The sequence below is a fragment of the Ascaphus truei genome, chromosome 8 (genome assembly GCF_040206685.1).
Source record: "Ascaphus truei isolate aAscTru1 chromosome 8, aAscTru1.hap1, whole genome shotgun sequence".
Classification (NCBI taxonomy): Eukaryota; Metazoa; Chordata; class Amphibia; order Anura; family Ascaphidae; genus Ascaphus; species Ascaphus truei.
The window spans coordinates 889,940-913,697 of record NC_134490.1 but is presented as its reverse complement, the minus strand read 5'-3'; the positions used below and the strand labels follow the sequence as shown (position 1 = coordinate 913,697).

At 46.8% G+C, this 23,758-nt stretch overlaps 1 protein-coding gene across 1 annotated transcript in view; it reads right to left on the bottom strand.

The window, feature by feature from the left end:
- LOC142501027 (membrane-spanning 4-domains subfamily A member 15-like) overlaps positions 1-13,806 on the bottom strand; it is a 44,938-nt gene extending 31,132 nt beyond the window's left edge. Inside the window, exons 1-2 of the mRNA XM_075610270.1 lie at positions 12,782-13,806; positions 6,374-6,523 (exon numbers count right to left, since the gene is read on the bottom strand). Of these exons, the coding sequence (XP_075466385.1) occupies positions 6,374-6,511 (138 nt within the window). The 5' untranslated portion in view covers positions 6,512-6,523; positions 12,782-13,806. The remainder of the gene's footprint in view (positions 1-6,373; positions 6,524-12,781) is intronic.
- Between the last annotated feature and the right edge of the window lie 9,952 nt (positions 13,807-23,758).

Below are 23,758 nucleotides of genomic sequence, written 5' to 3'. Positions count from 1 at the left end.
AGTCCTAAGGCACGCGCAATACGCACCGACCCTAATAGCAATGAATTTGTATGTTTCCACGCATGCGTAGTGAGGTTGGTGAATCGGTAATTTGCAATTATCCATAACTCCGTACGCATGCGCAATGCGATGGGACGCTTACAGCAAAAATCTCTAAGCCCTCACGCATGCGTATTTGAATGGGCAACTATGCAATAGTGTATAAGTCCCAGCGCATGCTCACTGAGTTCGAATAGACTAACCATAACATTTCTAAGTGTTCACGCGTGCGCGATGCGGTTGGGCAATACTAGCAATAATTTCTAACTCCCCACGCATGCGCAATGCGATCGGACACTTATAGCAATGAATCTCTAAGTTCGCACGCATGCGCAGTTGGATGGGCAATGTATAATAGTTTCTAAGACCCAGCGCATGCCCATTACATTGATCAAGACATGGCAACTATTCTCTAAGTGTCCGCGCATGCACAACATGATCGGGAAGCATTAGCTGGATTCTCCAAGTCCACGCACATGCGCAGTCCAGTCTCTATACGCCGATAATGCTGGTGAGTCTTAAAAGCCATAAAAACGACCGTTTAACTACACTAATATGACATCTTGAAAGCTGAATGTGTAGCTATTCATTTGGACTGTTTTTTGTAGCTTTTTGTGTAGTTTTATGTGGCAGTTTAGGCACCGGCGCACTGCGCATGCGCAACAGCTGTGAATCATCAATTCTGTAATCAAGGTACTGCAGGGGTATAAAAGGTCTCAGTCCTCTCTCCCCCAGTAAATTTGCCCCTGAAGAAGCTCCTTTGCTGGAGGGAAACGCGCGTTGGACGCGCAGTTGTGTCAGTCTCCTACTTGGAGCTGTTTTAATGTAGTGTTCTTTAGTCTCCTGGTTCTATCTATGTAGACCCTACTAGCTGGGTATTTTTACCAACAGTCAGTGAGTTTGCCTTCCTGCTTCATATGACATATGCTCACTTAGAGTCTCTTGCTGGGTAACTCACTGTTAATGATACTGTGAGTGCCAGCTCCACTATGCTGTGAACTACTTTCTACTAATAGAGCATGTGTCAGTGTTACCACCTAAGCATATGTATGGTTATATATCATTTATTATCACTTTAAGTGCTTGTTGATATATACTTGAGCAGGACTGCTGGATTTCCAACTATTTAATTGCTCACTGAGTAGGATATATTTTCATATACTTACCTCCTGGTCTCATAGTTGCTCCAGAGGGGTTAACACCCTGACTTACAGCATCCTCTGTCCTCCTAATCCCAATAATATTGACTCGCTAAATTGGGATTGTATAATCACACATTCACTGACAGGGATGCTCGGTATTGTCAATTTAATTTATTTTTAATTCACAGTACACAACGTTTTGGTAATATATGTTTTAAGTAAATTTATTAAAAGTTAAATTTTATACTATGTAGGAGTGCAGTTTAGTGAATTCTTTTAGGGGGCACATCCAATTTGTGTTCCCCTTCCCCCCCCCCTTTTTCTGATTCACTTTTCAGTTCACAGTTTGCACCCACATCTTTAATTACCACAATTATACACTTGATCACTTTACTCAATTAGTGTGGTTCTGTGATCACTCCCGAACCCTCTTGTTTTTTCTAAGATGCTCTGAAGACATGCAGCGTGGCCTTTAGCTCCTCATACTGCTCTGTGGGGATGTACTGGGTTTTCAGACGTTCCTGCAGTGCTTGTACCTCTTTAGCAGCCTGCAGCTTTTCTTCCTGTAGCGTTTGCTGCTTCTCCTCAGCATACCGGAGGTGTGTACGCAGACCTTGCAGTTGGTTCTGCAGTCGGTGCTCTGCGACAAACTTTTCCTTGACTTCTTCTGTCAACTGAAAATTTTCTTCTTTCAGTTTTAAGTTTTCTCTTTTTAATCTTGAATTTTCTCCTTTTCCAGTCTCTGTATTCTTCAGGGCTTCTTTGCAGTCCTCCTTCCATTTACGTACATTTGCTTTGAGAATGACAATCTCCAGGCGTGAGACTTCCTTCTCTAGGTTGAGGGTCTGAAGCTCCTTCTGAGAGACTTTGAGATCTGTATCAAGATTGACCATAGTTTCCTTAGAAATGTCCAGCTCCTCAGTGAGACTGTGTAGTTCCTTTCTGGAAACTTCCAGGTCTGTGCGGCAGCTGTTGGTCTCATGATGTGAGGCATCCAGTGCTCTGCTGAGTGTCTGAACCTCTTTCTGAGATACGTCCACCTCTGTCCGGACACTGTTGACCTCCTGTTGTGAGGCATTCAGCTCTATGCGAAGAGTGTGAACCTCTTGCTGAAAGACTGTCATCTGCTTTAGTGCCTCCTCATACTTCCGCTTCAGCTGAGTCATCATTTTATCAGATTGGCTCTGCTTTTCATCCATGGCGGAAATAGTAGCATTTGCAGTATCTAGCTCAGTCTTGAGATCGTCCAATTCTGTCCTGGCTAAAAAGTACATTGCGAGCACATATTCCTGTAGCTTCACGTTATTTTTCTGTAGCTCTGTGTAACCATCTTCCTTTTGTTTCAATTGTTCACAGAGCATATCACAGTCATGCCTGGCATTTTCCAGGGCATCTTCAGGGCTGGTCAAGGGATCGTCACTCACTGGGTCTGGCTCCACTTCCCTCGGATGGTTGGTTGAGGGTTCCTCACTGCTGGCACCGGACAGACACTTCTTTGGGGTACCCGACTTCTGCCTTGGGCCCTCTGGATATTCGGTTAACCGTGGGACGAATTCACCATTTTTTCTAGGCTGCAGGGGCAACTCGGTCCCCCTTTTTCTCCACAGGATCTGCGGACGTGTCTGTTACTTCCACGGTAAGTGAAGAACCGCTTTTCTTTTTCTTCCTTTTTGATTTGGATGACACCGTCCCTTCAGGGATACCGGGGTCTCCATCTTCATTTGAAGTTTTAGCAGCATCACTGGATCCACCCGGCTTTTCTTGCAACTGTAATAGCTGACGGAAATATTCGGTGATCCACTGCTCCTGCTCTGTCTCCTGCTGATCATATTCGTCATCAAAGGGAGCGGTCTTTTCTGTTCGTGCCGAGTTCAGGCACCCCCACCATACTTGGGGTGTTTTGTGGGTGTGACTCGGTTCGGATTCCCCGTAAGAGATGTCTTCCTCTTTATTGGACTGGAAGGGCCACTCTTCCGTGGGGTAGGGTTCATTACAGGAACGCTGCCTCTTGTCCTCCATTTTTAGGCTATCAGGTGTAATTTTCTTCCTGACCTCAGGAGGTGCTATTGCAGCTGTTGCCACTGTATTTGCTAGAACCCCTAATTTTGGTAGTCCTACAGGTGGGCATATCCTGCGTGTAGAGTTTGTAGCTCTCACAGGCATCTCTGTAGAATTTTTCTTTCTTGGATAAGTTTTACAATATCAGCAGTACTGTGCATGCATTTTCTCTTATCAGGTATACAAGATGTGCAGTTGCTAGGAAAAAAACGTCTATTTGCCTTACACCATTTACTTGCTAGGTACAATCCCTCCGCTTCAGCAACAGAATTTGGTTTTCTGTCTGAGTTCAGAAATTTTCAGTCTCATCTTTGGGTATTATGGCATTCACACTTCACACTTCGGGTGTCTGTTTTTCTCCCAAGATATATATAGGCAGACTTTTTTTTTACTTGCAGAAAAAAAACATTCTTTGCAGTGGACTATTTCTTTCATTCCCGGCAGGGTGACTCAACACAAGTAATTGGCTTTCAAATACCTTTTTCCCCTATAGGGCAATTTTACACTCAGCATTTGTTTGCTAAAAGTTCCCCTGCTTCAGCACAGTCTTGTATCAATTTTCACACTTTTCTGCATATACTCCATTGACAGCTGGTAGCCCTATGCGGTGTGGCAACCTTTATTTGAAAAATCAGTACCACTCGTGGGTCACCATCTGTATTCACTGCTTCAGCGAAACTTTTTGAAAACAACAAACACCTATCCCTTTTTAAGGGCTGACTCACTTCTTGAACCCTGACTATGGCTGGAAGGCAAAACCCCTATTTCAATGACCATATTACACTTTGTGATAGGCAAATAAGTTTTAGCTGTTTCAGCAGTCTCTCTCCTCTTAGGATTGGGGCAAAGAGTCCATCTGTGTTTTTTGTAAGTGCAGTGTAAGTTTCAGTGGTGTGTATCCCTTTAACTCTGATCTCTGCTGCATGAGGTTTTTTTTCTAAGTTGCTCAGACTTGTTTGTAGGCAAAAAGCATCACAAAAAATTTCACGGAAAAATCTCTGGTCCTTTTTAACTTCAAAGACACCTCTCATCTCACTTCGGACACCATATGTAGACGGACGTTCACAGAGGTACACAATTGGAGGCTTTTATAAGGTGAAATTATAATAAGGCTTTATTGTGCCTTTTCCTTTTCATCAGGAAATCCATCCAAACACAGGGGGGGGGGGGGGGAACAAAGCTTATATTCACTTGAGAGTATTTCTAGTGAAACACTGCAATTAATTCACATCTCCCTAAGTTAAGCAGGTCTCCCAGCCCCCAAACACATAGCATGAAAAAGCATATATAAGAAGTCTCTTAATAATGAAAGTCTTATCTGTTAGCTGCTGTAGAGTAAGCTTCTCTGCTCTCCTGGAACTACACCCGTGTGTGCACAGAAAATGCCAGCATCCAGGTTTAGAAGTCTTAATTGTCAGCTCCAGAGATCTGTGTTCTCTTGGTCAGTCTCCCCTGGGAGACTCAAGAACCTCTGCTCTGTCTCCAAAGTTCAGCTCACAAATGAGCAAAGGAGTCACTTCCTGTTTCAACAGACAGGCTTTTGTAAGCAATCTAAATCAGGCAGGTGGTGTTTAGTAATTAACTACCAGCAGTTAACCACCACACTGCTAGAGTAAAGGCACATTACTGAACAGGGATAAGTCCCCTGTTACACCAACTTAAATTTTTTATTGGAGTTATATGTACAGACATTATTTCAAAGCCCATTGTGTCACTTCCAATTACAGAAACAAAAAACATAAAAGCTTTTTAACCGCCAACAACAACCAACAGGTGACACTACAGACAAGACGGATCAGACAAGGGAACCGGGGGGGGAGGGCGGGAGGAGGAAGAGAGAAGGCGACGGGGTCTGAGGCGGCGAGTTTCTTTGTTCGTTGCTGTGCTTTCCAAGTCATGGCAGATACTAAATGGGATGTCCCTCTGGGGCAAGGCCTGCCTTTGTGTCTGCTTTCCGAACCTCTACCTGTGGGGCTGTCCTCTACCAGTTCGTCGCTGTGTCGTGTCATATTTCTGACCTTCAAAGGAGAACGCATTTAATCTTATCAATGAAGAATCGTGGCGGCATCCACCCCTGGGATGTCTAACTGGGCCAGCCAAGGTGCCCAGACGTTTAGGTAATTTGTGCCAGAGTCATTAACCAAACTTGTTAATTGTTCCATCCGGCAGACGTGCCAAATCCTGTTTCTGATCTTAGAGATAATTGGGATATCTTGCTGCTTCCATAATGCTGCGATCTCGCACCTCGTGGCTGTAGCAAAATGCGCGATTAATTTATGCGCTGCATTTGACAGACCCTGGACCCGTCTGCCCAACAGGAACACCCACGGGTCCAGGGGGATCTCCAAACCGAGAATCCGCTGTATCCAGTCTCTAATTTCTTCCCAAATAGGGGCCACTCTTGCGCAAGACCACAGCATGTGTCGCAGATCTGCCACCTCCCCACACTGTTTAGGACAGAGCGGGGAGTAGCCTCTAACGAATTTAGCTAAGCGAGTTGGGGTGTAATACCACCGCATAAGGACTTTATATGCGTTCTCCTTTAATGTGGTGCAGATTGAGCTTTTTACTGCTGCTTGGATAATTCTGTCCCATTCCTCGTCCTCTAACGTCTCCCCTAAGTCCGCTTCCCAGTGCCTAATATAGTACAGTCTGTTTTCGTTAGGCGTCGGCTTGTTGTGAGTTCTAATCGCCCAGGTGGAGCCCCCGTTTCCTGAGTCTGTTTCCATAGTTACAGTATATACGCTTACCCCGCACACAGAAATAGCTGAACCTCAACCTGGACAGAATTGATGGTAAAGATTTCTGTGCTGGGGACACCGCGATCACAGAGAAACATCTCTACCTGTCACTGTGAGGATGAAGGCGTTCCCCTGGTCAACCGTGTGTGGTATCCTGACTGCTGTAAGCTGCATATAACCAATGCTACGTACCCCAATAAACAATATTTGACTAACAATTGCTGTGGGTGTGTCCATGTGTATTCGTTGGAGATATTGACAATCCGAATAAGCATTTCCTGTTAGTACAGCCCCTTCCCAGCCCCTTCTCACCTTCAGTCCCCAGCCGTTCCCCCATTTTACTCAATGCCCCCAATCTCTCCAGTTCCCAGGCTTCTCACATCCAGAACTCACCCCCAGAGCTTTCGGTTGCCCCTTCAGAAATGTCTGGTAAAAGGCCGGTGTTTGCCCAGCCTGGGGGGAAGCGGGGAGCACGTTACACTGAGGAACCAAATAGAAGGGTCCGCTGACTGCATTCACTGGTAAGGCCATTCTGGGAACTTACTGGGAGAGAGAGAGAGAGAGAGAGAGAGAGAGAGAGAGAGAGAGAGAGAGAGAGAGAGAGAGAGAGAGAGAGAGAGAGAGATGAGAGAGAGAGATGCGAGAGAGAGTGAGACATGCGAGAGAGAGAGATGAGAGAGAGAGAGAGATGCGAGAGAGAGAGAGAGAGAGATGCGAGAGAGAGTGAGACATGCCAGAGAGAGAGAGAGAGATGAGAGAGATGCGAGAGAGAGAGATGCGAGAGAGAGAGATGCGAGTGAGAGAGAGATGCGAGAGAGAGAGAGAGAGAGAGAGAGAGAGAGAGAGAGAGAGAGAGAGAGAGAGAGAGAACAAAAAGAGAGAGAAAGAAAGAGAGAGTGAAACAGAGAAACAAAAAGAGAGAGAAAGAAAGAGAGAGTGAAACAGAGAAACAAAAAGAGAGAGAAAGAAAGAGAGAGTGAAACAGAGAAACAAAAAGAGAGAGAAAGAAAGAGTGAGTGAAGGACAAAAAGAAACCCAAGTGGCTGTCTATTCTAATTGTGCAAATAAATAGTGAAAATAATAATATTCTAAATAGTCAATAAATCCCTATGTGATCATTGTGTGTCAAAATGTGATGCTGTGACCGGGAATAACACCCCACAATAACTGTGCATAAACAAGTAAACATAATAGATGTATCAGAGACAATAATACAAAGGTATACTCCTCCACTCAGACCCTTAAGTAGAGATATGTTTCAAATATCTCATCCAGGTGACTATGCTACAATACAGGGGGGAGCCGTACCCAGAGATATGTGGGAGAGGAGGAAACTGCATAGAGCAGTACAGATCTATACATTGGGTGATCACACAGCATGTACTTCCTCAATGATTATACTATACTATACTATTATATCATTAGAATTAGAATCATTGAGGAAGTACATGCTGGGTGAACACCCAACCCATTGCTATACTGCTCTATGTCGTTTCCTTCTCTCCCACATATCTCTGGGTTCGGCTTTCCCGCCTTTTTGGATAAACAGAATATTTGTGTCACAATAACGACGTCATTGTTGGATTACGTGACAGTAAAGACATGACATTGTTCTGTGCCGAGATCCCAGGATATTACTCTGCCCGTTACTCTCTGTATAATGTCGCATCTATCTTACTCCTTCCCCGATTCTTTTCCGGGCATCAAAATCATCCAAACAAGTTACAGATTTAAATCTTTTACCTTCAACATATTTAGTGATCCTCACATTACAGACGGGGCTCAAACTATCTGCATACAGTATCTCTCTCATTATTCTTATCTCCCTCATTCTTATCTCTCTCATTATTACAGTGTGTCTCTCATTATTACAGTGTGTCTCTCATTATTACAGTGTGTCTCTCATTATTACAGTATCTCTCATTATTACAGCCTCTCTCTCATTATTACAGCGTGTCTCTCATTATTACAGCGTGTCTCTCATTATTACAGCGTGTCTCTCATTATTACAGTATCTCTCATTATTACAGTCTCTCTCTCATTATTACAGTCTCTCTCATTATTACAGTGTCTCTCTCATTATTACAGTGTCTCTCTAATTATTACAGTGTCTCTCTCATTATTACAGTGTGTCTCTCATTATTACAGTATCTCTCATTATTACAGCCTCTCTCTCATTATTACAGCGTGTCTCTCATTATTACAGCGTGTCTCTCATTATTACAGTGTGTCTCTCATTATTACAGTGTGTCTCTCATTATTACAGTGTGTCTCTCATTATTACAGTATCTCTCATTATTACAGCCTCTCTCTCATTATTACAGCGTGTCTCTCATTATTACAGCGTGTCTCTCATTATTACAGCGTGTCTCTCATTATTACAGTATCTCTCATTATTACAGTCTCTCTCTCATTATTACAGTCTCTCTCATTATTACAGTGTCTCTCTCATTATTACAGTCTCTTTCTCATTATTACAGTGTCTCTCTCATTATTACAGTGTGTCTCTCATTATTACAGTATCTCTCATTATTACAGCCTCTCTCTCATTATTACAGCGTGTCTCTCATTATTACAGCGTGTCTCTCATTATTACAGCGTGTCTCTCATTATTACAGTATCTCTCATTATTACAGTCTCTCTCTCATTATTACAGTCTCTCTCATTATTACAGTGTCTCTCTCATTATTACAGTGTCTCTCTAATTATTACAGTGTCTCTCTCATTATTACAGCGTGTCTCTCATTATTACAGTATCTCTCATTATTACAGCATCTCTCTCATTATTACAGTATCACTCATTATTACAGCGTCTCTATCATTATTACAGTATCTCCCTCATTATTACAGCGTCTCTCATTATCACATTATCTCTCATTATTACAGTATCTCTCATTATTACAATGTCTCTCTCACTATTACAGTGTCTCTCTCATTATTACAGCGTCTCTCTCATTATTACAGCGTCTCTCTCATTATTACAGTTTCTCTCATTATTACACCGTCTCTCTCATTATTACAGTATCTCTCATTATTACAGTATCTCTCTCATTATTACAGTATCTCTCTCATTATTACAGTATCTCCCTCATTATTACAGTGTCTCTCTCATTATTACAGTGTCTCTCTCATTATTACAGTATCTCTCATTATTACAGTATCTCTCATTATTACAGCGTCTGTCTCATTATTACAGCGTCTCTCTCATTACTACAGTCTCTCTCTCATTATTACTGTATCTCCCTCATTATTACAGCGTCTCTCATTATTACAGTATCTCTCTCATTATTACAGTGTCGCTTTCATTATTACAGCATCTCTCTCATTATTACAGCGTCTCTCTCAATATTACAGTGTCTCTCTCATTATTACAGTGTCTCTCATTATTACAGTGTCTCTCTCATTATTACAGTGTCTCTCATTATTACAGTGTCTCTCTCATTATTACAGTGTCTCTCTCATTATTACAGTGTGTCTCTCATTATTACAGTGTCTCTCTCATTATTACAGTCTCTCTCATTATTACAGTATCTCTCTCATTATTACAGTATCTCTCTCATTATTACAGTATCTCTCATTATTACAGTTTCTCTCTCATTATTACAGTGTCTCTCATTATTACAGTCTCTCTCATTATTACAGTGTCTCTCTCATTATTACAGTGTCTCTCTCATTATTACAGTGTCTCTCTCATTATTACAGTATCTCTCTCATTATTACAGTGTCTCTCTCATTATTACAGTGTCGCTTTCATTATTACAGTGTCTCTCTCATTATTACAGCATCTCTCTCATTATTACAGCGTCTCTCTCAATATTACAGTGTCTCTCTCATTATTACATTGTCTCTCATTATTACAGTGTCTCTCATTATTACAGTGTCTCTCTCATTATTACAGTGTCTCTCTCATTATTAGAGTGTGTCTCTCATTATTACAGTGTCTTTCTCATTATTACAGTCTCTCTCTCATTATTACAGTATCTCTCTCATTATTACAGTATCTCTCATTATTACAGTGTCTCTCATTATTACAGTGTCTCTCATTATTACAGTCTCTCTCATTATTACAGTGTCTCTCATTATTACAGTCTCTCTCATTATTACAGTGTCTCTCTCATTATTACAGTGTCTCTCTCATTATTACAGTGTCTGTCATTATTACAGTATCTCTCTCATTATTACAATATCTCTCTCATTATTACAGTATATCTCATTATTACAATATCTCTCTCATTATTACAGTCTCTCTCATTATTACAGTGTCTCTCTCATTATTACAGTCTCTCTCATTATTACAGTATCTCTCATTATTACAGTATCTCTCATTATTACAGCGTCTCTATCATTATTACAGTATCTCCCTCATTATTACAGCGTCTCTCATTATTACAGTGTGTCTATCATTATTACAGTGTCTCTCTCATTATTACAGTCTCTCTCATTATTACAATATCTCTCTCATTATTACAGTATCTCTCTCATTATTACAGTATCTCTCATTATTACAGTCTCTCTCATTATTACAGTCTCTCTCAGTATTACAGTGTCTCTCATTATTACAGTCTCTCTCATTATTACAGTGTCTCTCTCATTATTACAGTGTCTCTCATTATTACAGTGTCTCTCTCATTATTACAGTCTCTCTCATTATTACAGTATCTCTCTCATTATTACAGTATCTCTCTCATTATTACAGTGTCTCTCATTATTACAGTCTCTCTCATTATTACAGTGTCTCTCTCATTATTACAGTGTCTCTCTCATTATTACAGTATCTCTCTCATTATTACAGTGTCGCTTTCATTATTACAGTGTCTCTCTCATTATTACAGCATCTCTCTCATTATTACAGCGTCTCTCTCAATATTACAGTGTCTCTCTCATTATTACATTGTCTCTCATTATTACAGTGTCTCTCATTATTACAGTGTCTCTCTCATTATTACAGTGTCTCTCATTATTACAATGTCTCTCTCATTATTACAGTGTCTCTCTCATTATTACAGTGTCTCTCTCATTATTACAGTGTCTCTCTCATTATTACAGTGTGTCTCTCATTATTACAGTGTCTTTCTCATTATTACAGTCTCTCTCTCATTATTACAGTATCTCTCTCATTATTACAGTATCTCTCATTATTACAGTGTCTCTCATTATTACAGTCTCTCTCATTATTACAGTGTCTCTCATTATTACAGTCTCTCTCATTATTACAGTGTCTCTCATTATTACAGTCTCTCTCATTATTACAGTGTCTCTCTCATTATTACAGTGTCTGTCATTATTACAGTATCTCTCTCATTATTACAATATCTCTCTCATTATTACAGTATATCTCATTATTACAATATCTCTCTCATTATTACAGTCTCTCTCATTATTACAGTGTCTCTCTCATTATTACAGTCTCTCTCATTATTACAGTATCTCTCATTATTACAGTATCTCTCATTATTACAGCGTCTCTATCATTATTACAGTATCTCCCTCATTATTACAGCGTCTCTCATTATTACAGTGTGTCTATCATTATTACAGTGTCTCTCTCATTATTACAGTCTCTCTCATTATTACAATATCTCTCTCATTATTACAGTATCTCTCTCATTATTACAGTATCTCTCATTATTACAGTGTCTCTCATTATTACAGTCTCTCTCAGTATTACAGTGTCTCTCATTATTACAGTCTCTCTCATTATTACAGTGTCTCTCTCATTATTACAGTGTCTCTCATTATTACAGTGTCTCTCTCATTATTACAGTCTCTCTCATTATTACAGTATCTCTCTCATTATTACAGTATCTCTCTCATTATTACAGTATCTCTCATTATTACAGTGTCTCTCATTATTATAGTGTCTCTCTCATTATTACAGCGTCTCATTATTACAGCGTGTCTCATTATTGCAGCGTGTCTCTCATTATTACAGTGTCTCTCTCATTATCACAGCGTCTCTCTCATTATTACAGCGTCTCTCATTATTACAGTATCTCCCTCATTATCACAGTGTCTCTCTCATTATTACAGTGTCTCTCTCATTATTACAGTGTCTCTCTCATTATTACAGTGTCTCTCTCATTATTACAGTCTCTCTCATTATTACAGTATCTCTCTCATTATTACAGCATCTCATTATTACAGTGAATCTCATTATTACAGTGTAACTGAGGTCTTGTGTTTGCTCCCTGATCCCACACCCCACTCTGTCCCCTGATCCCACACCCCACTCTGTCCCCTGGTCCCACACCCCACTCTGTCCCCTGATCCCACACCCCACTCTGTCCCCTGATCCCACACCACACTCTGTCCCCTGATCCCACACCCCACTCTGCCCCCTGATCCCACACCCCACTCTGTCCCCTGATCCCACACCCCACTCTGTCCCCTGATCCCACACCCCACTCTGTCCCCTGATCCCACACCCCACTCTGTCCCTTGATCCCACACCCCACTCTGTCCCCTGATCCCACACCCCACTCTGTCCCCTGATCCCACACCCCACTCTGTCCCCTGATCCCACACCCCACTCTGTCCCCTGATCCCACACCCCACTCTGTCCCCTGATCCCACACCCCACTCTGTCCCTTGATCCCACACCCCACTCTGCCCCCTTATCCCACACCCCACTCTGTCCCCTGATCCCACACCCCACTCTGCCCCCTGATCCCACACCCCACTCTGTCCCCTGATCCCACACCCCACTCTGTCCCCTGATCCCACACCCCACTCTGTCCCCTGATCCCACACCCCACTCTGCCCACAACCTGCATCCTATCCATTCACCCAAACAGGGCTCACCTCCTCAGCCCCCCAACGAGTCTTCTCCGGGGGACGTTCTTCTAACCGTTACTGGAATGTGCAGCTCGTTACGTTACTTCCTGGGCTACACGGATAAAACCTTTTGTCTGACTTGCGTGATATGAACAAATAAAACTGTTAGGGTCAAAAGAGATCTGGGTGACCGGATCTCCTCTGTTAGGCACCGCTCCGGTGTAAGGGTTAGGTAACACCAGCAGGGGTCAAGGAGGATGCGGACAGGGGTGCAGCCACACGAGCAGGGGTCAGGGCAGGCTGCGGACAGGGGTGCAGGTGCACCAGCAGAGGTCAGGGCAGGCTGCGGACAGGGGTGCAGGTGCACCAGCAGAGGTCAGGGCAGGCTGCGGACAGGAGTGCAGGTGCACCAGCAGAGGTCAGGGCAGGCTGCGGACAGGAGTGCAGCCACACCAGCAGAGGTCAGGGCAGGCTGCGGACAGGGGTGCAGGTGCACCATCAGAGGTCAGGGCAGGCTGCGGACAGAGACACACAGGCAGCGAGGCTGGAGCAGGACAGGTGAGCGAGATGATCTGGTAACAAGGGAGCAGAAAAAGCCGCTTTTAAAGAAAGCTCAGGGGTGTGTCCGAGAGTCTGACAGCGAACAGGTGCAGCAGCAGCAGACAGGTGAGTTAACCCTGTACAGCTCAGAGGTACAGAGAAGCAGGTACGCGGTTTAGCAAACAGCCAGCGGTGCTGTGTCTGAGTGCGGACGCTCACAGTTCACATCTCTCAGGTCCTGATTTACTGACCAGTCCTGATTTACTGACCAGTCCCGATTTCCTGGCATGCCTGATGTTCCTTTACATAGCCTGGATCCTGGCATTTATTCTTTCTGCCCTGACCCAGATTCCTGGAGTCCCTGTCTGTCGCCTGCTGCCGGGTCCCGGCTGGTATCATTGTCTGGATCATCGTGGTTCTTCCAGAAAGTTCCAGTATGTTCCTGTCCTTCAGATGTCTCTCTGTGTCCAGATTGGGCATGTTCCTGACCCATTCTTGACTGCAGCCTGCCCTGACCATTGAATGTTCTGACCCATTCCTGACTGCAGCCTGCCCTGACCATTGAATTTTCTGACCCATTCCTGACTGCAGCCTGCCCTGAGCACTGAATGTTCTGACTCATTCCTGCCTGCACCCTGCCCTGAATGTTCTGACCCATTCCTGCCTGCACCCTGCCCTGAATGTTCTGACCCATTCCCGACTGCAGCCTGCCCTGAGCACTGAATGTTCTGACCCATTCCTGCCTGCACCCTGCCCTGACCTCATTGTGTTTCTGACCCATTCCTGCCTCACCCTTCAGTACTTTGTTCTGCCTGTTTACCTGCCATTCCTCTATATCACCTTCCCTGACCCAGTCCTGTGTATCACAGACAGTCTCTCCTGCTACGTTTTAGGATCGGCCCAGACCTGTTGGCTCCTGCCATTGGAATCCTGATTTCCTGGATATGAAGACAATCTGTTCTGGTTCTGGTACCAACACACACCGGACCCTGCACCAGTAGGTGCCATACAAATGATGGATTCCGAAGGAGCCAGCAACACGATAGCAGATCTCACATGTGCTGTGCCACCCCTACACGTGCAAGTCTACATGTTTCAGAACTGATTTCATAGTTCGCAAGTTCTGGCCTGTTCCAGGCCCATCCAAACCAGGTGTGTCACTGAGTTAAATAGTTACATTGTATAGTTACATAGTAGATGAGGTTGAAAAAAGACGTACGTCCATCAAGTTCAACCTATGTTTCATTTAGGCAGCAGATACTTTATCCTATATCTATACTTACTTATTGATCCAGAGGAAGGCAAATAAAAAACCCCAGTGACATATCATCTAGTGATATCTCATAAGGGGAAAATAAATTCCTTCCTGACTCCAAGAATTGGCAATCGGATTAAACCCTGGATCAACATCCTTCCCATGTATACTTATTTGGTATATCCCTGTATACCTTTCCCATCTAAAAAGATGTCCAACCTTTTTCTGAACAAATCTATTGTATCTGCCATCACAGTCTCCATGGGTAATGAATCCCACACTGTAACTGCCCTTACGGTAAAGAACCCTTTCCTTTGTTGCTGGTGAAATCTCCTTTCCTCCAACCTTAAGGGATGCCCCCGAGTCCTTTGTACTACCCGTGCGATGAATAGTTCTTTTGAAAGCTCCTTGTACTGTCCCTGAATTTATATGTGAAGGAAGAGAAGAAGACGTCGGACAAGAAGACATTTCCCAAATATATTTAGTTTAATAGCACGGATACAATTAGGATAAATAGTGCAGTGTCACCTTCGTGCAGCACCTTGTGCTATACAAAGAATCTCTCCTAAAGCACCGACATATATACTTGTAAATAAACCTTATCTCTATGTCATTGTCACCTCATTCTGCGCATTCCTCCAGTTTCTCATATATTCTCTCTCTCCTGCGTTCCTGTGGGATAACGGGAATACGGGGATTCCTCTTCTTTCTAGCAGTTATATCATGTCTGAGAGTCTTCCTTCGCAGGGTCGGTGTGGTGGCGATGTAGGCGGGGCCACTGCACCGAGCCCCGCGGTTACAGACGCCCTGCGCTCTTCCCCACCACAATGAAAGTGATTGCCGGGGGAGAGCGCGGGGCCCGTAACTCTCTCACACAATCACTTTCTTATTTGGCCCGCTCCACGGACGGAGAAATGAAAGAAAAACAACAACAATAGTTATACCCATTCCCACAGCGAAATAAATACAACAATTCCCACAGCGAAATAAATACAACAATTCCCACAGCGAAATAAATACAACAATTCCCACAGCGAAATAAATACAACAATTCCCACAGCGAAATAAATACAACAATTCCCACAGCGAAATAAATACAACAATTCCCACAGCGAAATAAATACAACAATTCCCACAGCGAAATAAATACAACAACAGACAGAATTCCCCCCCGTGCTACAGCCAACGCGACCCCTTATATAGTTACACACGTATCTGTGTATCTTCTCATAAGCAACGGTCATTTAGGTCAATTCTTTGGCCAAAGTGCTTTAAGCTGACACTCACGTCTTGGTGTGGCCCATCGGTGGGTCCTACATTGCCCGGAAACATTATCTCTACCTCTCTGTTGGAGGAAGAAGTCTTAATAGATGGGTCATCACCCGTCCTACTATACATCGTGCTGCGTTGTGCTTGAGTAAATCGAAAAGTCCCGAATTAGTGCTGCTCAGCTGAAGCAGAATTGATGTAATAAAAATATCAATGTGCTGAATGATGGGGAGTGAGAGGGGATGTGGGACAGGCGCACAATGAGCACAAATCAGTGTTATTCTGGTGACCTAAAGTCCAATAAATGAATGAACTCAGACCAGTAATAAATCCGGGGGAGAATGGGGGTTATGTGATAAGCACGGTACTGGGGGTAGAGAGGGAGGGAGATGGGTCATAGGTCGGGACACAGTCCAGTATGAGTTCAGGACAGCCTGAAGCACTGCCCCCTCCGCAGTCACAATGGCTGATATCCGCTGCTAGACCAGACACATTGAGATAGAACAGTGTATGCTTGTATAGCACTGCCGCTGAGAACTCACTGCTCCGTGGGCGCGCAAAAACGCACCGCTCCAAGCGCGCAGAAACGCACCGCTCCAAGCGCGCAGAAACGCACCGCTCCAAGCGCGCAGAAACGCACCGCTCCAAGCGCGCAAAAACGCACCGCTCCAAGCGCGCAGAAACGCACCGCTCCAAGCGCGCAGAAACGCACCGCTCCAAGCGCGCAGAAACGCACCGCTCCAAGCGCGCAGAAACGCACCGCTCCAAGCGCGCAGAAACGCACCGCTCCAAGCGCGCAGAAACGCACCGCTCCAAGCGCGCAGAAACGCACCGCTCCAAGCGCGCAGAAACGCACCGCTCCAAGCGCGCAGAAACGCACCGCTCCAAGCGCGCAGAAACGCACCGCTCCAAGCGCGCAGAAACGCACCGCTCCAAGCGCGCAGAAACGCACCGCTCCAAGCGCGCAGAAACGCACCGCTCCAAGCGCGCAGAAACGCACCGCTCCAAGCGCGCAGAAACGCACCGCTCCAAGAGCAGAAACGCACCGCTCCAAGCGCGCAGAAACGCACCGCTCCAAGAGCAGAAACGCACCACTCCAAGCGCGCAGAAACGCACCGCTCCAAGCGCGCAGAAACGCACCGCTCCGGACGCGCAGAAACGCACCGCTCCAAGCGCGCAGAAACGCACCGCTCCAAGCGCGCAGAAACGCACCGCTCCAAGCGCGCAGAAACGCACCGCTCCAAGCGCGCAGAAACGCACCGCTCCAAGAGCAGAAACGCACCACTCCAAGCGCGCAGAAACGCACCGCTCCAAGCGCGCAGAAACGCACCGCTCCAAGCGCGCAGAAACGCACCGCTCCAAGCGCGCAGAAACGCACCGCTACAAGCGCGCAGAAACGCACCGCTCCAAGCGCGCAGAAACGCACCGCTCCAAGCGCGCAGAAACGCACCGCTCCAAGCGCGCAGAAACGCACCGCTCCAAGCGCGCAGAAACGCACCGCTCCAAGAGCAGAAACGCACCACTCCAAGCGCGCAGAAACGCACCGCTCCAAGCGCGCAGAAACGCACCGCTCCGGACGCGCAGAAACGCACCGCTCCAAGCGCGCAGAAACGCACCGCTCCAAGCGCGCAGAAACGCACCGCTCCAAGCGCGCAGAAACGCACCGCTCCAAGCGCGCAGAAACGCACCGCTCCAAGCGCGCAGAAACGCACCGCTCCAAGCGCGCAGAAACGCACCGCTCCAAGAGCAGAAACGCACCGCTCCAAGAGCAGAAACGCACCACTCCAAGCGCGCAGAAACGCACCGCTCCAAGCGCGCAGAAACGCACCGCTCCGGACGCGCAGAAACGCACCGCTCCAAGCGCGCAGAAACGCACCGCTCCAAGCGCGCAGAAACGCACCGCTCCAAGAGCAGAAACGCACCACTCCAAGCGCGCAGAAACGCACCGCTCCAAGCGCGCAGAAACGCACCGCTCCGGACGCGCAGAAACGCACCGCTCCAAGCGCGCAGAAACGCACCGCTCCGAGCGCGCAGAAACGCACCGCTCCGAGCGCGCAGAAACGCACCGCTCCGAGCGCGCAGAAACGCACCGCTCCGAGCGCGCAGAAACGCACCGCTCCGAGCGCGCAGAAACGCACCGCTCCGAGCGCGCAGAAACGCACCGCTCCAAGCGCACAGAAACGCACCGCTCCAAGCGCACAGAAACGCACCTCTCCGGGCGCGCAGAAACGCACCGCTCCAAGCACGCAGAAACGCACCGCTCCAAGCACGCTGAAACGCACCGCTCCAAGCGCGCTGAAACGCACCGCTCCAAGCGCGCTGAAACGCACCGCTCCAAGCGCGCTGAAACGCACCGCTCCAAGCGCCCAGAAACGCACCTCTCCGGGCGCGCAGAAACGCACCGCTCCAAGCGTGCAGAAACGCACCGCTCCAAGCGCGCAGAAACGCACCGCTCCAAGCGCGCAGAAACGCACCGCTCCAAGCGTGCAGAAACGCACCGCTCCAGGCGCGCAGAAACGCACCGCTCCGAGCGCGCAGAAACGCACCGCTCCGAGCGCGCAGAAACGCACCGCTCCGGGCGCGCAGAAACGCACCGCTCCGAGCGCGCAGAAACGCACCGCTCCGAGCGCGCAGAAACGCACCGCTCCAAGCGCGCAGAAACGCACCCCTCCAAGCGCGCAGAAACGCACCGTTCCAAGCACGCAGAAACGCACCGCTCCAAGCGCGCAGAAACGCACCGCTCCAAGCGCACAAAAATGGGGATCCAGACGGATGTGCTGATAAACAGGTGAGTTTATTCTCAGGACAAATACAACCACAAAAGGGTGATAGTCACCCCCGGGTGATAAAAGGGTGATAGTCACCCCAAAGTTCCCTGCTTGCTGCACCCAGTCAAACCTTGTGTAGTAACATATGAGTAGATAATCCAATAATTATATGTAATAGGAGGTGAATAGGTACAGATTACCTGTAGTAACCGCTCCCAACATGATGGGACAACAGGTACTAATAAAAGCCAGCAGATTGGCCAAAAATAATAACGCTTTATTTCAATAATGACAATGACGGAATAACAGTGAACTATATATACAGTGCGTAAAGGTAAAAAACCCCAGTGAAAAAGTGGTTGGGTGCTAAATGTAATAAGTATATCTATGATAGTAGTTGTATGATCAACAGTCACAATATCATGAATACTTCGCTAATCCGAGATCGACAAAATCTGTAATGAACTAGTATAGTCAGGTCACCAAACGGTATCAATGGTGGGAACCTGGATGCGTGACTCCTTCTCATGTACTCAGCGATTGGTGCAATTCATATATAATACAATATAGTTAGGCATATGAAATCTCACCCCATTGATCCGAACATAACGGAGATAGTGATACACTTAAATTCATTGGTATTGAGCATATACCATGGGGTCCGAAGAAAGATGATTGGGACAGGAGGTTACTCCAGAGGGCGTGTAACTGGAGTTACACACTGAAGACACTTAACCCCCTTGGTCTCAACGAAGGATTTACTTATTCTCCATTTCTGTAGGCTCTGTAGACATTGTCATTATTGAAATAAAGCGTTATTATTTTTGGCAAATCTGCTGGCTTTTATTAGTACCTGCTGTCCCATCATGTTGGGAGCGGTTACTACAGGTAATCTGTACCTATTCACCATCTATTATGTATAATTATTGGACTATCTAGTCATATGTTACTACACAAGGTTTGACTGGGTGCAGCAAACAGGGAACTTTGAGGTGACTATCACCCTTTTATCACCCTGGGGTGACTATCACCCTTTTATCACCCTGGGGTGACTATCACCCTTTTGTGGTTGTATTTATGCTGCATGCTTTCCCTGTATGCACCGGTCTTTATTATCTAATATACATTATATCTGACTAGGTGAGCGGTGAGGTCTAACTGCTGAGTTTATTCTCAGGAAGGAATCACTAGCAGCATCATAGTCTCACAAAGACGGTCCTCTTACGCGCTTCCCGCTGCAGGCGCTTTATCAAAGAGTTGTGCTTGATACTGTATCCGTGAAACCGGCGATACCTGTTTCTAAGAAATAAACACACAGATTTAAATAAAAATATAACAATGATGATCAAAACAATAAAAGGGAAGCATGACACGATTACATGATTCATTGTTGAGATATATCCCCAAATCGCCGCCCTCCAGGAGATCTGTGCATCCTCCCTCAATTTAATTATCACGTGGGTGATTTTCTGCGAATCTGCTTCTGCAAATCCTGTTTAACCACAATGGTCTGCTGACAGAACCCAGATTTCGGGCTGTCAGCCTCAAAGGAACCCCCCATTCTTTAAATATCCCCCTGTGAGAGAGAGAGATAACGATGCATTAAGAAGGCATATCACAGAGCACAATACACCGCCCGGTCTTCTCTCCTAAACAGAAAAAGACCTCCACAAACTGGTAAATTCATCAGACCAACAGGCACCTTTAATGACCAGTGGTGGCCTATCCATACTGGGCTCCGGAGACACTGGCATGTTCTTCTGGAAGATCATGACGTAAGCCAAGTCTTACACTCCAAACCATCAATAATCAGCCGAAGAGCTGCCAATCTAAAAGATCTCTTGGTGCGCAGTCATTCCGAACGTGATGAGAAACCTGCATGGTTGGAGAGAAGACAGAATGGGAACTTCCAATGCCAGGGATGTAGGGCCTGCCGGCACATGCAGGTAACAAACACATTTGGAAATTGGGATGACTCACGACTCACAGAAAGATGAAAAAATTTACCAGCTGTAGAAAAACAGGCGTGATTTACCAAATAGTTTGTGCCTGCAATAGAAAGTGTATATATATATAGGCAAAACGTCCCGTCAAATTAGGAGAAGAAGAAGTTCTAGAACACATCGGAGATATAAAAAATAACAGAGATACTCCACTGGCCAAACACGTTAACCTGCACCACAACGGTGATCTCTCGGGATTAAGATTCAAAGGAATAGATCATATTCCAGAGAGGATCAGGAACAATGACCTCCTTAGGAGCGAATCCATATGGATTTATACACTAGGAACCCTGTCCCACAAGGCATTAATGAGGGCTTTGTTTTCTCACCGTTTATCTAATCGAGAAAGGTGCCTACCCGGTATATTGCAGCACCATATATATCGCTTGTTCACCATGACCACTACCCACCTCTACCTTCCAGGCTCTAGTTACCATCCCCAGTCCGCCGTCTCTTCAGGCAGGTGGTTAATTTGAATAGGATACTACATGAGCTCTTAGTAGCTTTACAGTTATCATGACTTAGGTTATAAACTCCCAGGACGTTTTTGTTTCTTCTTCCATGAATTATTGGAGGTTCATTTTCTTACCTGCTGACTGCTCACTGTCCCTCTAGGTATCTCACCGTCTATACCAGCTGTATCCAGCTACATGCATAGCTTGGTTTTACTGTGTATATACCATATGCTGGTATAGAACCAAGGTGTACTATGATTATCATTTGGGTAACACCATACTATTGCTCTTGGTATTTGCACCTCTCTTGATGTGTTTTGAGAGTGAGGTTTACCCCGTACCCCACGGGGCTCACCTATCACTGTCGGGTTACCTGTGTATTTATTTATTCAGCCCTCATCCAAGCATTACAGGCATTATATAACATGTTTTGCCTATGTAGCCAGGTCTCCCCAGCCTGTCAGTGCCCCCCTCACCTCGCTGCCGATCGCGGGAGCCGCCGCGTCCAATGGCGGCTCCGTCCGGCGAGTGCAGGGGTGAGGGCGGTCAGGTCCCGGCTCGGGAGTTGCTGGGGACGCGTGCGGCTGGTTGCCAGGGCCGCACGCGCGTCACGGAGATCCCGGCGCTCTCGGAGCCGGGCGGAGAGGGCGCCACCATTACCCCCTCGCTCGCGCATGCGCAGTGGCTGCGCGAGTATAGGGATGGAGCAGGGAGCAGCGCGGCTTCTCCTGCCTGCGGCCGGTTGCCGGGGACGCGATCGGGCCGTTGCTAAGGCCGCGATCGCGTCTCTATGGTCCCGGCGGCCGCAGAGCAGGGCGCCGCCATTGAGGACCGTCTCGCGCATGCGCAGTTGTAGCGTTAGCGCGAAAGGCCCCCAGATAGCTCGCGCGAGAGCAGGGAGAGATCAGGACAGTGTAGGGAGAGCCCCAGAGCCCGGGAAAGCTTGCGCACGCGCAGGGCAGGAGAGAGAAAGCCCGCGAACCCCTAGCCTACCAGGGAAGGCTCTGAGCTGGGACTACATATCCCATGAGCCTCTGTATGCCCCTTGTGACACCAGGGAGCCAATAGGGCTTAGGGAGCTCCTGGGGAAATGGATACATTTGGCGGGCTGGAGGACACTAGTGAGTCAGAGACCGGAGCAGCCCAGGGAAGGAGGTAGGGTACAGGAGTCAGGGACTCCCTGTACTAGGCCAGCAGCCCCCAAGGCCCAAGATAGCCCTGAGTCCCCCAGTAGAGTGAGTGTTGCCAGGGACAGCCCTCAGGATAGGGACCCTGTCACTTACCTTAGTTGGAACTGGGGAACAGAAGGGAAGATAGGGACAAGTGGGCTGAGTGTTTATTCGCAGTGCGTTGCTGTAGGCGCTGATAGGTGTCAGTTGGAGCTAGGGAGTTGTGAGGGAAGGAAGGGTGCGGGGAGTGAGAGCAGCTCCTGCACTCCCATAGGTACCCACACCCCAGGTAGGCCCCAACCCCCCACTAGGTAGAGTGGGTAAGTGCTGAGGGAGGCCTAAGATAGGGACGCTGCCCTTAGTGCGTTAGTGTGCTGTCTTGTCAGGGTCACGGCTGTCAGTGCGTGAGGTCTGACAGGCAGACACAGTATTGTGCAGCACGTTGGCTGTACACACCCAGTAGGTTGCAGCGTGCTACTGCAAGTGCTGGGATGACTAGACGTAGTTAGTTAGGGCTGCGAAGGCTAGTTGCAGGGGTAGAGTAGGACCGGGGACAGTTAGGGGAGCGGAGCAGGCTATTAACCCCTTAGGTCCCAGATAGGTTCTCACCCCCAGTTGTGGTACTACAGGGACAGGCCCTAGGTTAGGGTTCCTGTCACGTTAGTGCCAAGTGTTAGTTAGGGACTCAGCGGATGCTGCGGTTCCTGTGAAGCGGTTCGGACCCACGTTGGGGTCCACAGAGACTATTCCAGAGTGAGACCGCTCTGGCGGTCTGCGTACAAAGGAGTCCGGTGTAGGATCAGACGGAACCTTCACACGACGGATCCTTTGTGAAGCCAGTTGGAGATCCGAGCACGGGAGTGCTCGGCAGGTACTATCTACTACACAAGTGCACCAACGGGCCCTTAGTTTAATAGTGACTGCGCAGTCACCCATTGACTCTGTCTGCAAGAGTGCGGGACATTGGGTGGGGTTTTTTGGACACTGGGTGGGATCACCTGGTGTTGGGGAAGCGTCCTGCTGGACGTCGCAGTTAGTGTCTCCTCGTGAGAGGGACACCGGTTATGTGATACCTGTCATGGCGTGTTATATTCTGTTCTAACCTAAGTAAATAGTATTAGTTATTATATATCTGTGTATGAGTATTGATTGTTGTGATTGTCCTGCGAGGAACCACTCCGCCTCTGGTGGGAGCCATCGCAGGTGGAGGCGCTGCACCGTTGTAAGTGAGTACCCTAGTATAATTGCCCCAGGTTCCCCGTGGCGGAAGCTCAGCCCTCCTGTGAGCCAACAGGTAACGCACCACACCTGAGTAACCTTGTATGTTCCTGCACCCACACAGGGTAATCTGCGATTGGGGGGGGGGAATACCCGTTACACCTATGACCATAGAGATGTTTGTACCTTTCAGATCCTCAGCACATACCAGCCATTACCAGGGGCTCTCTGACTTTATTTAAGTGACGGCTGCAAAGCTCTCGCCTAACCAGGAGACAGTCGGCTAGCGCAGCTGTCATATCGCTTGCGTCACCATGACAACGCCAG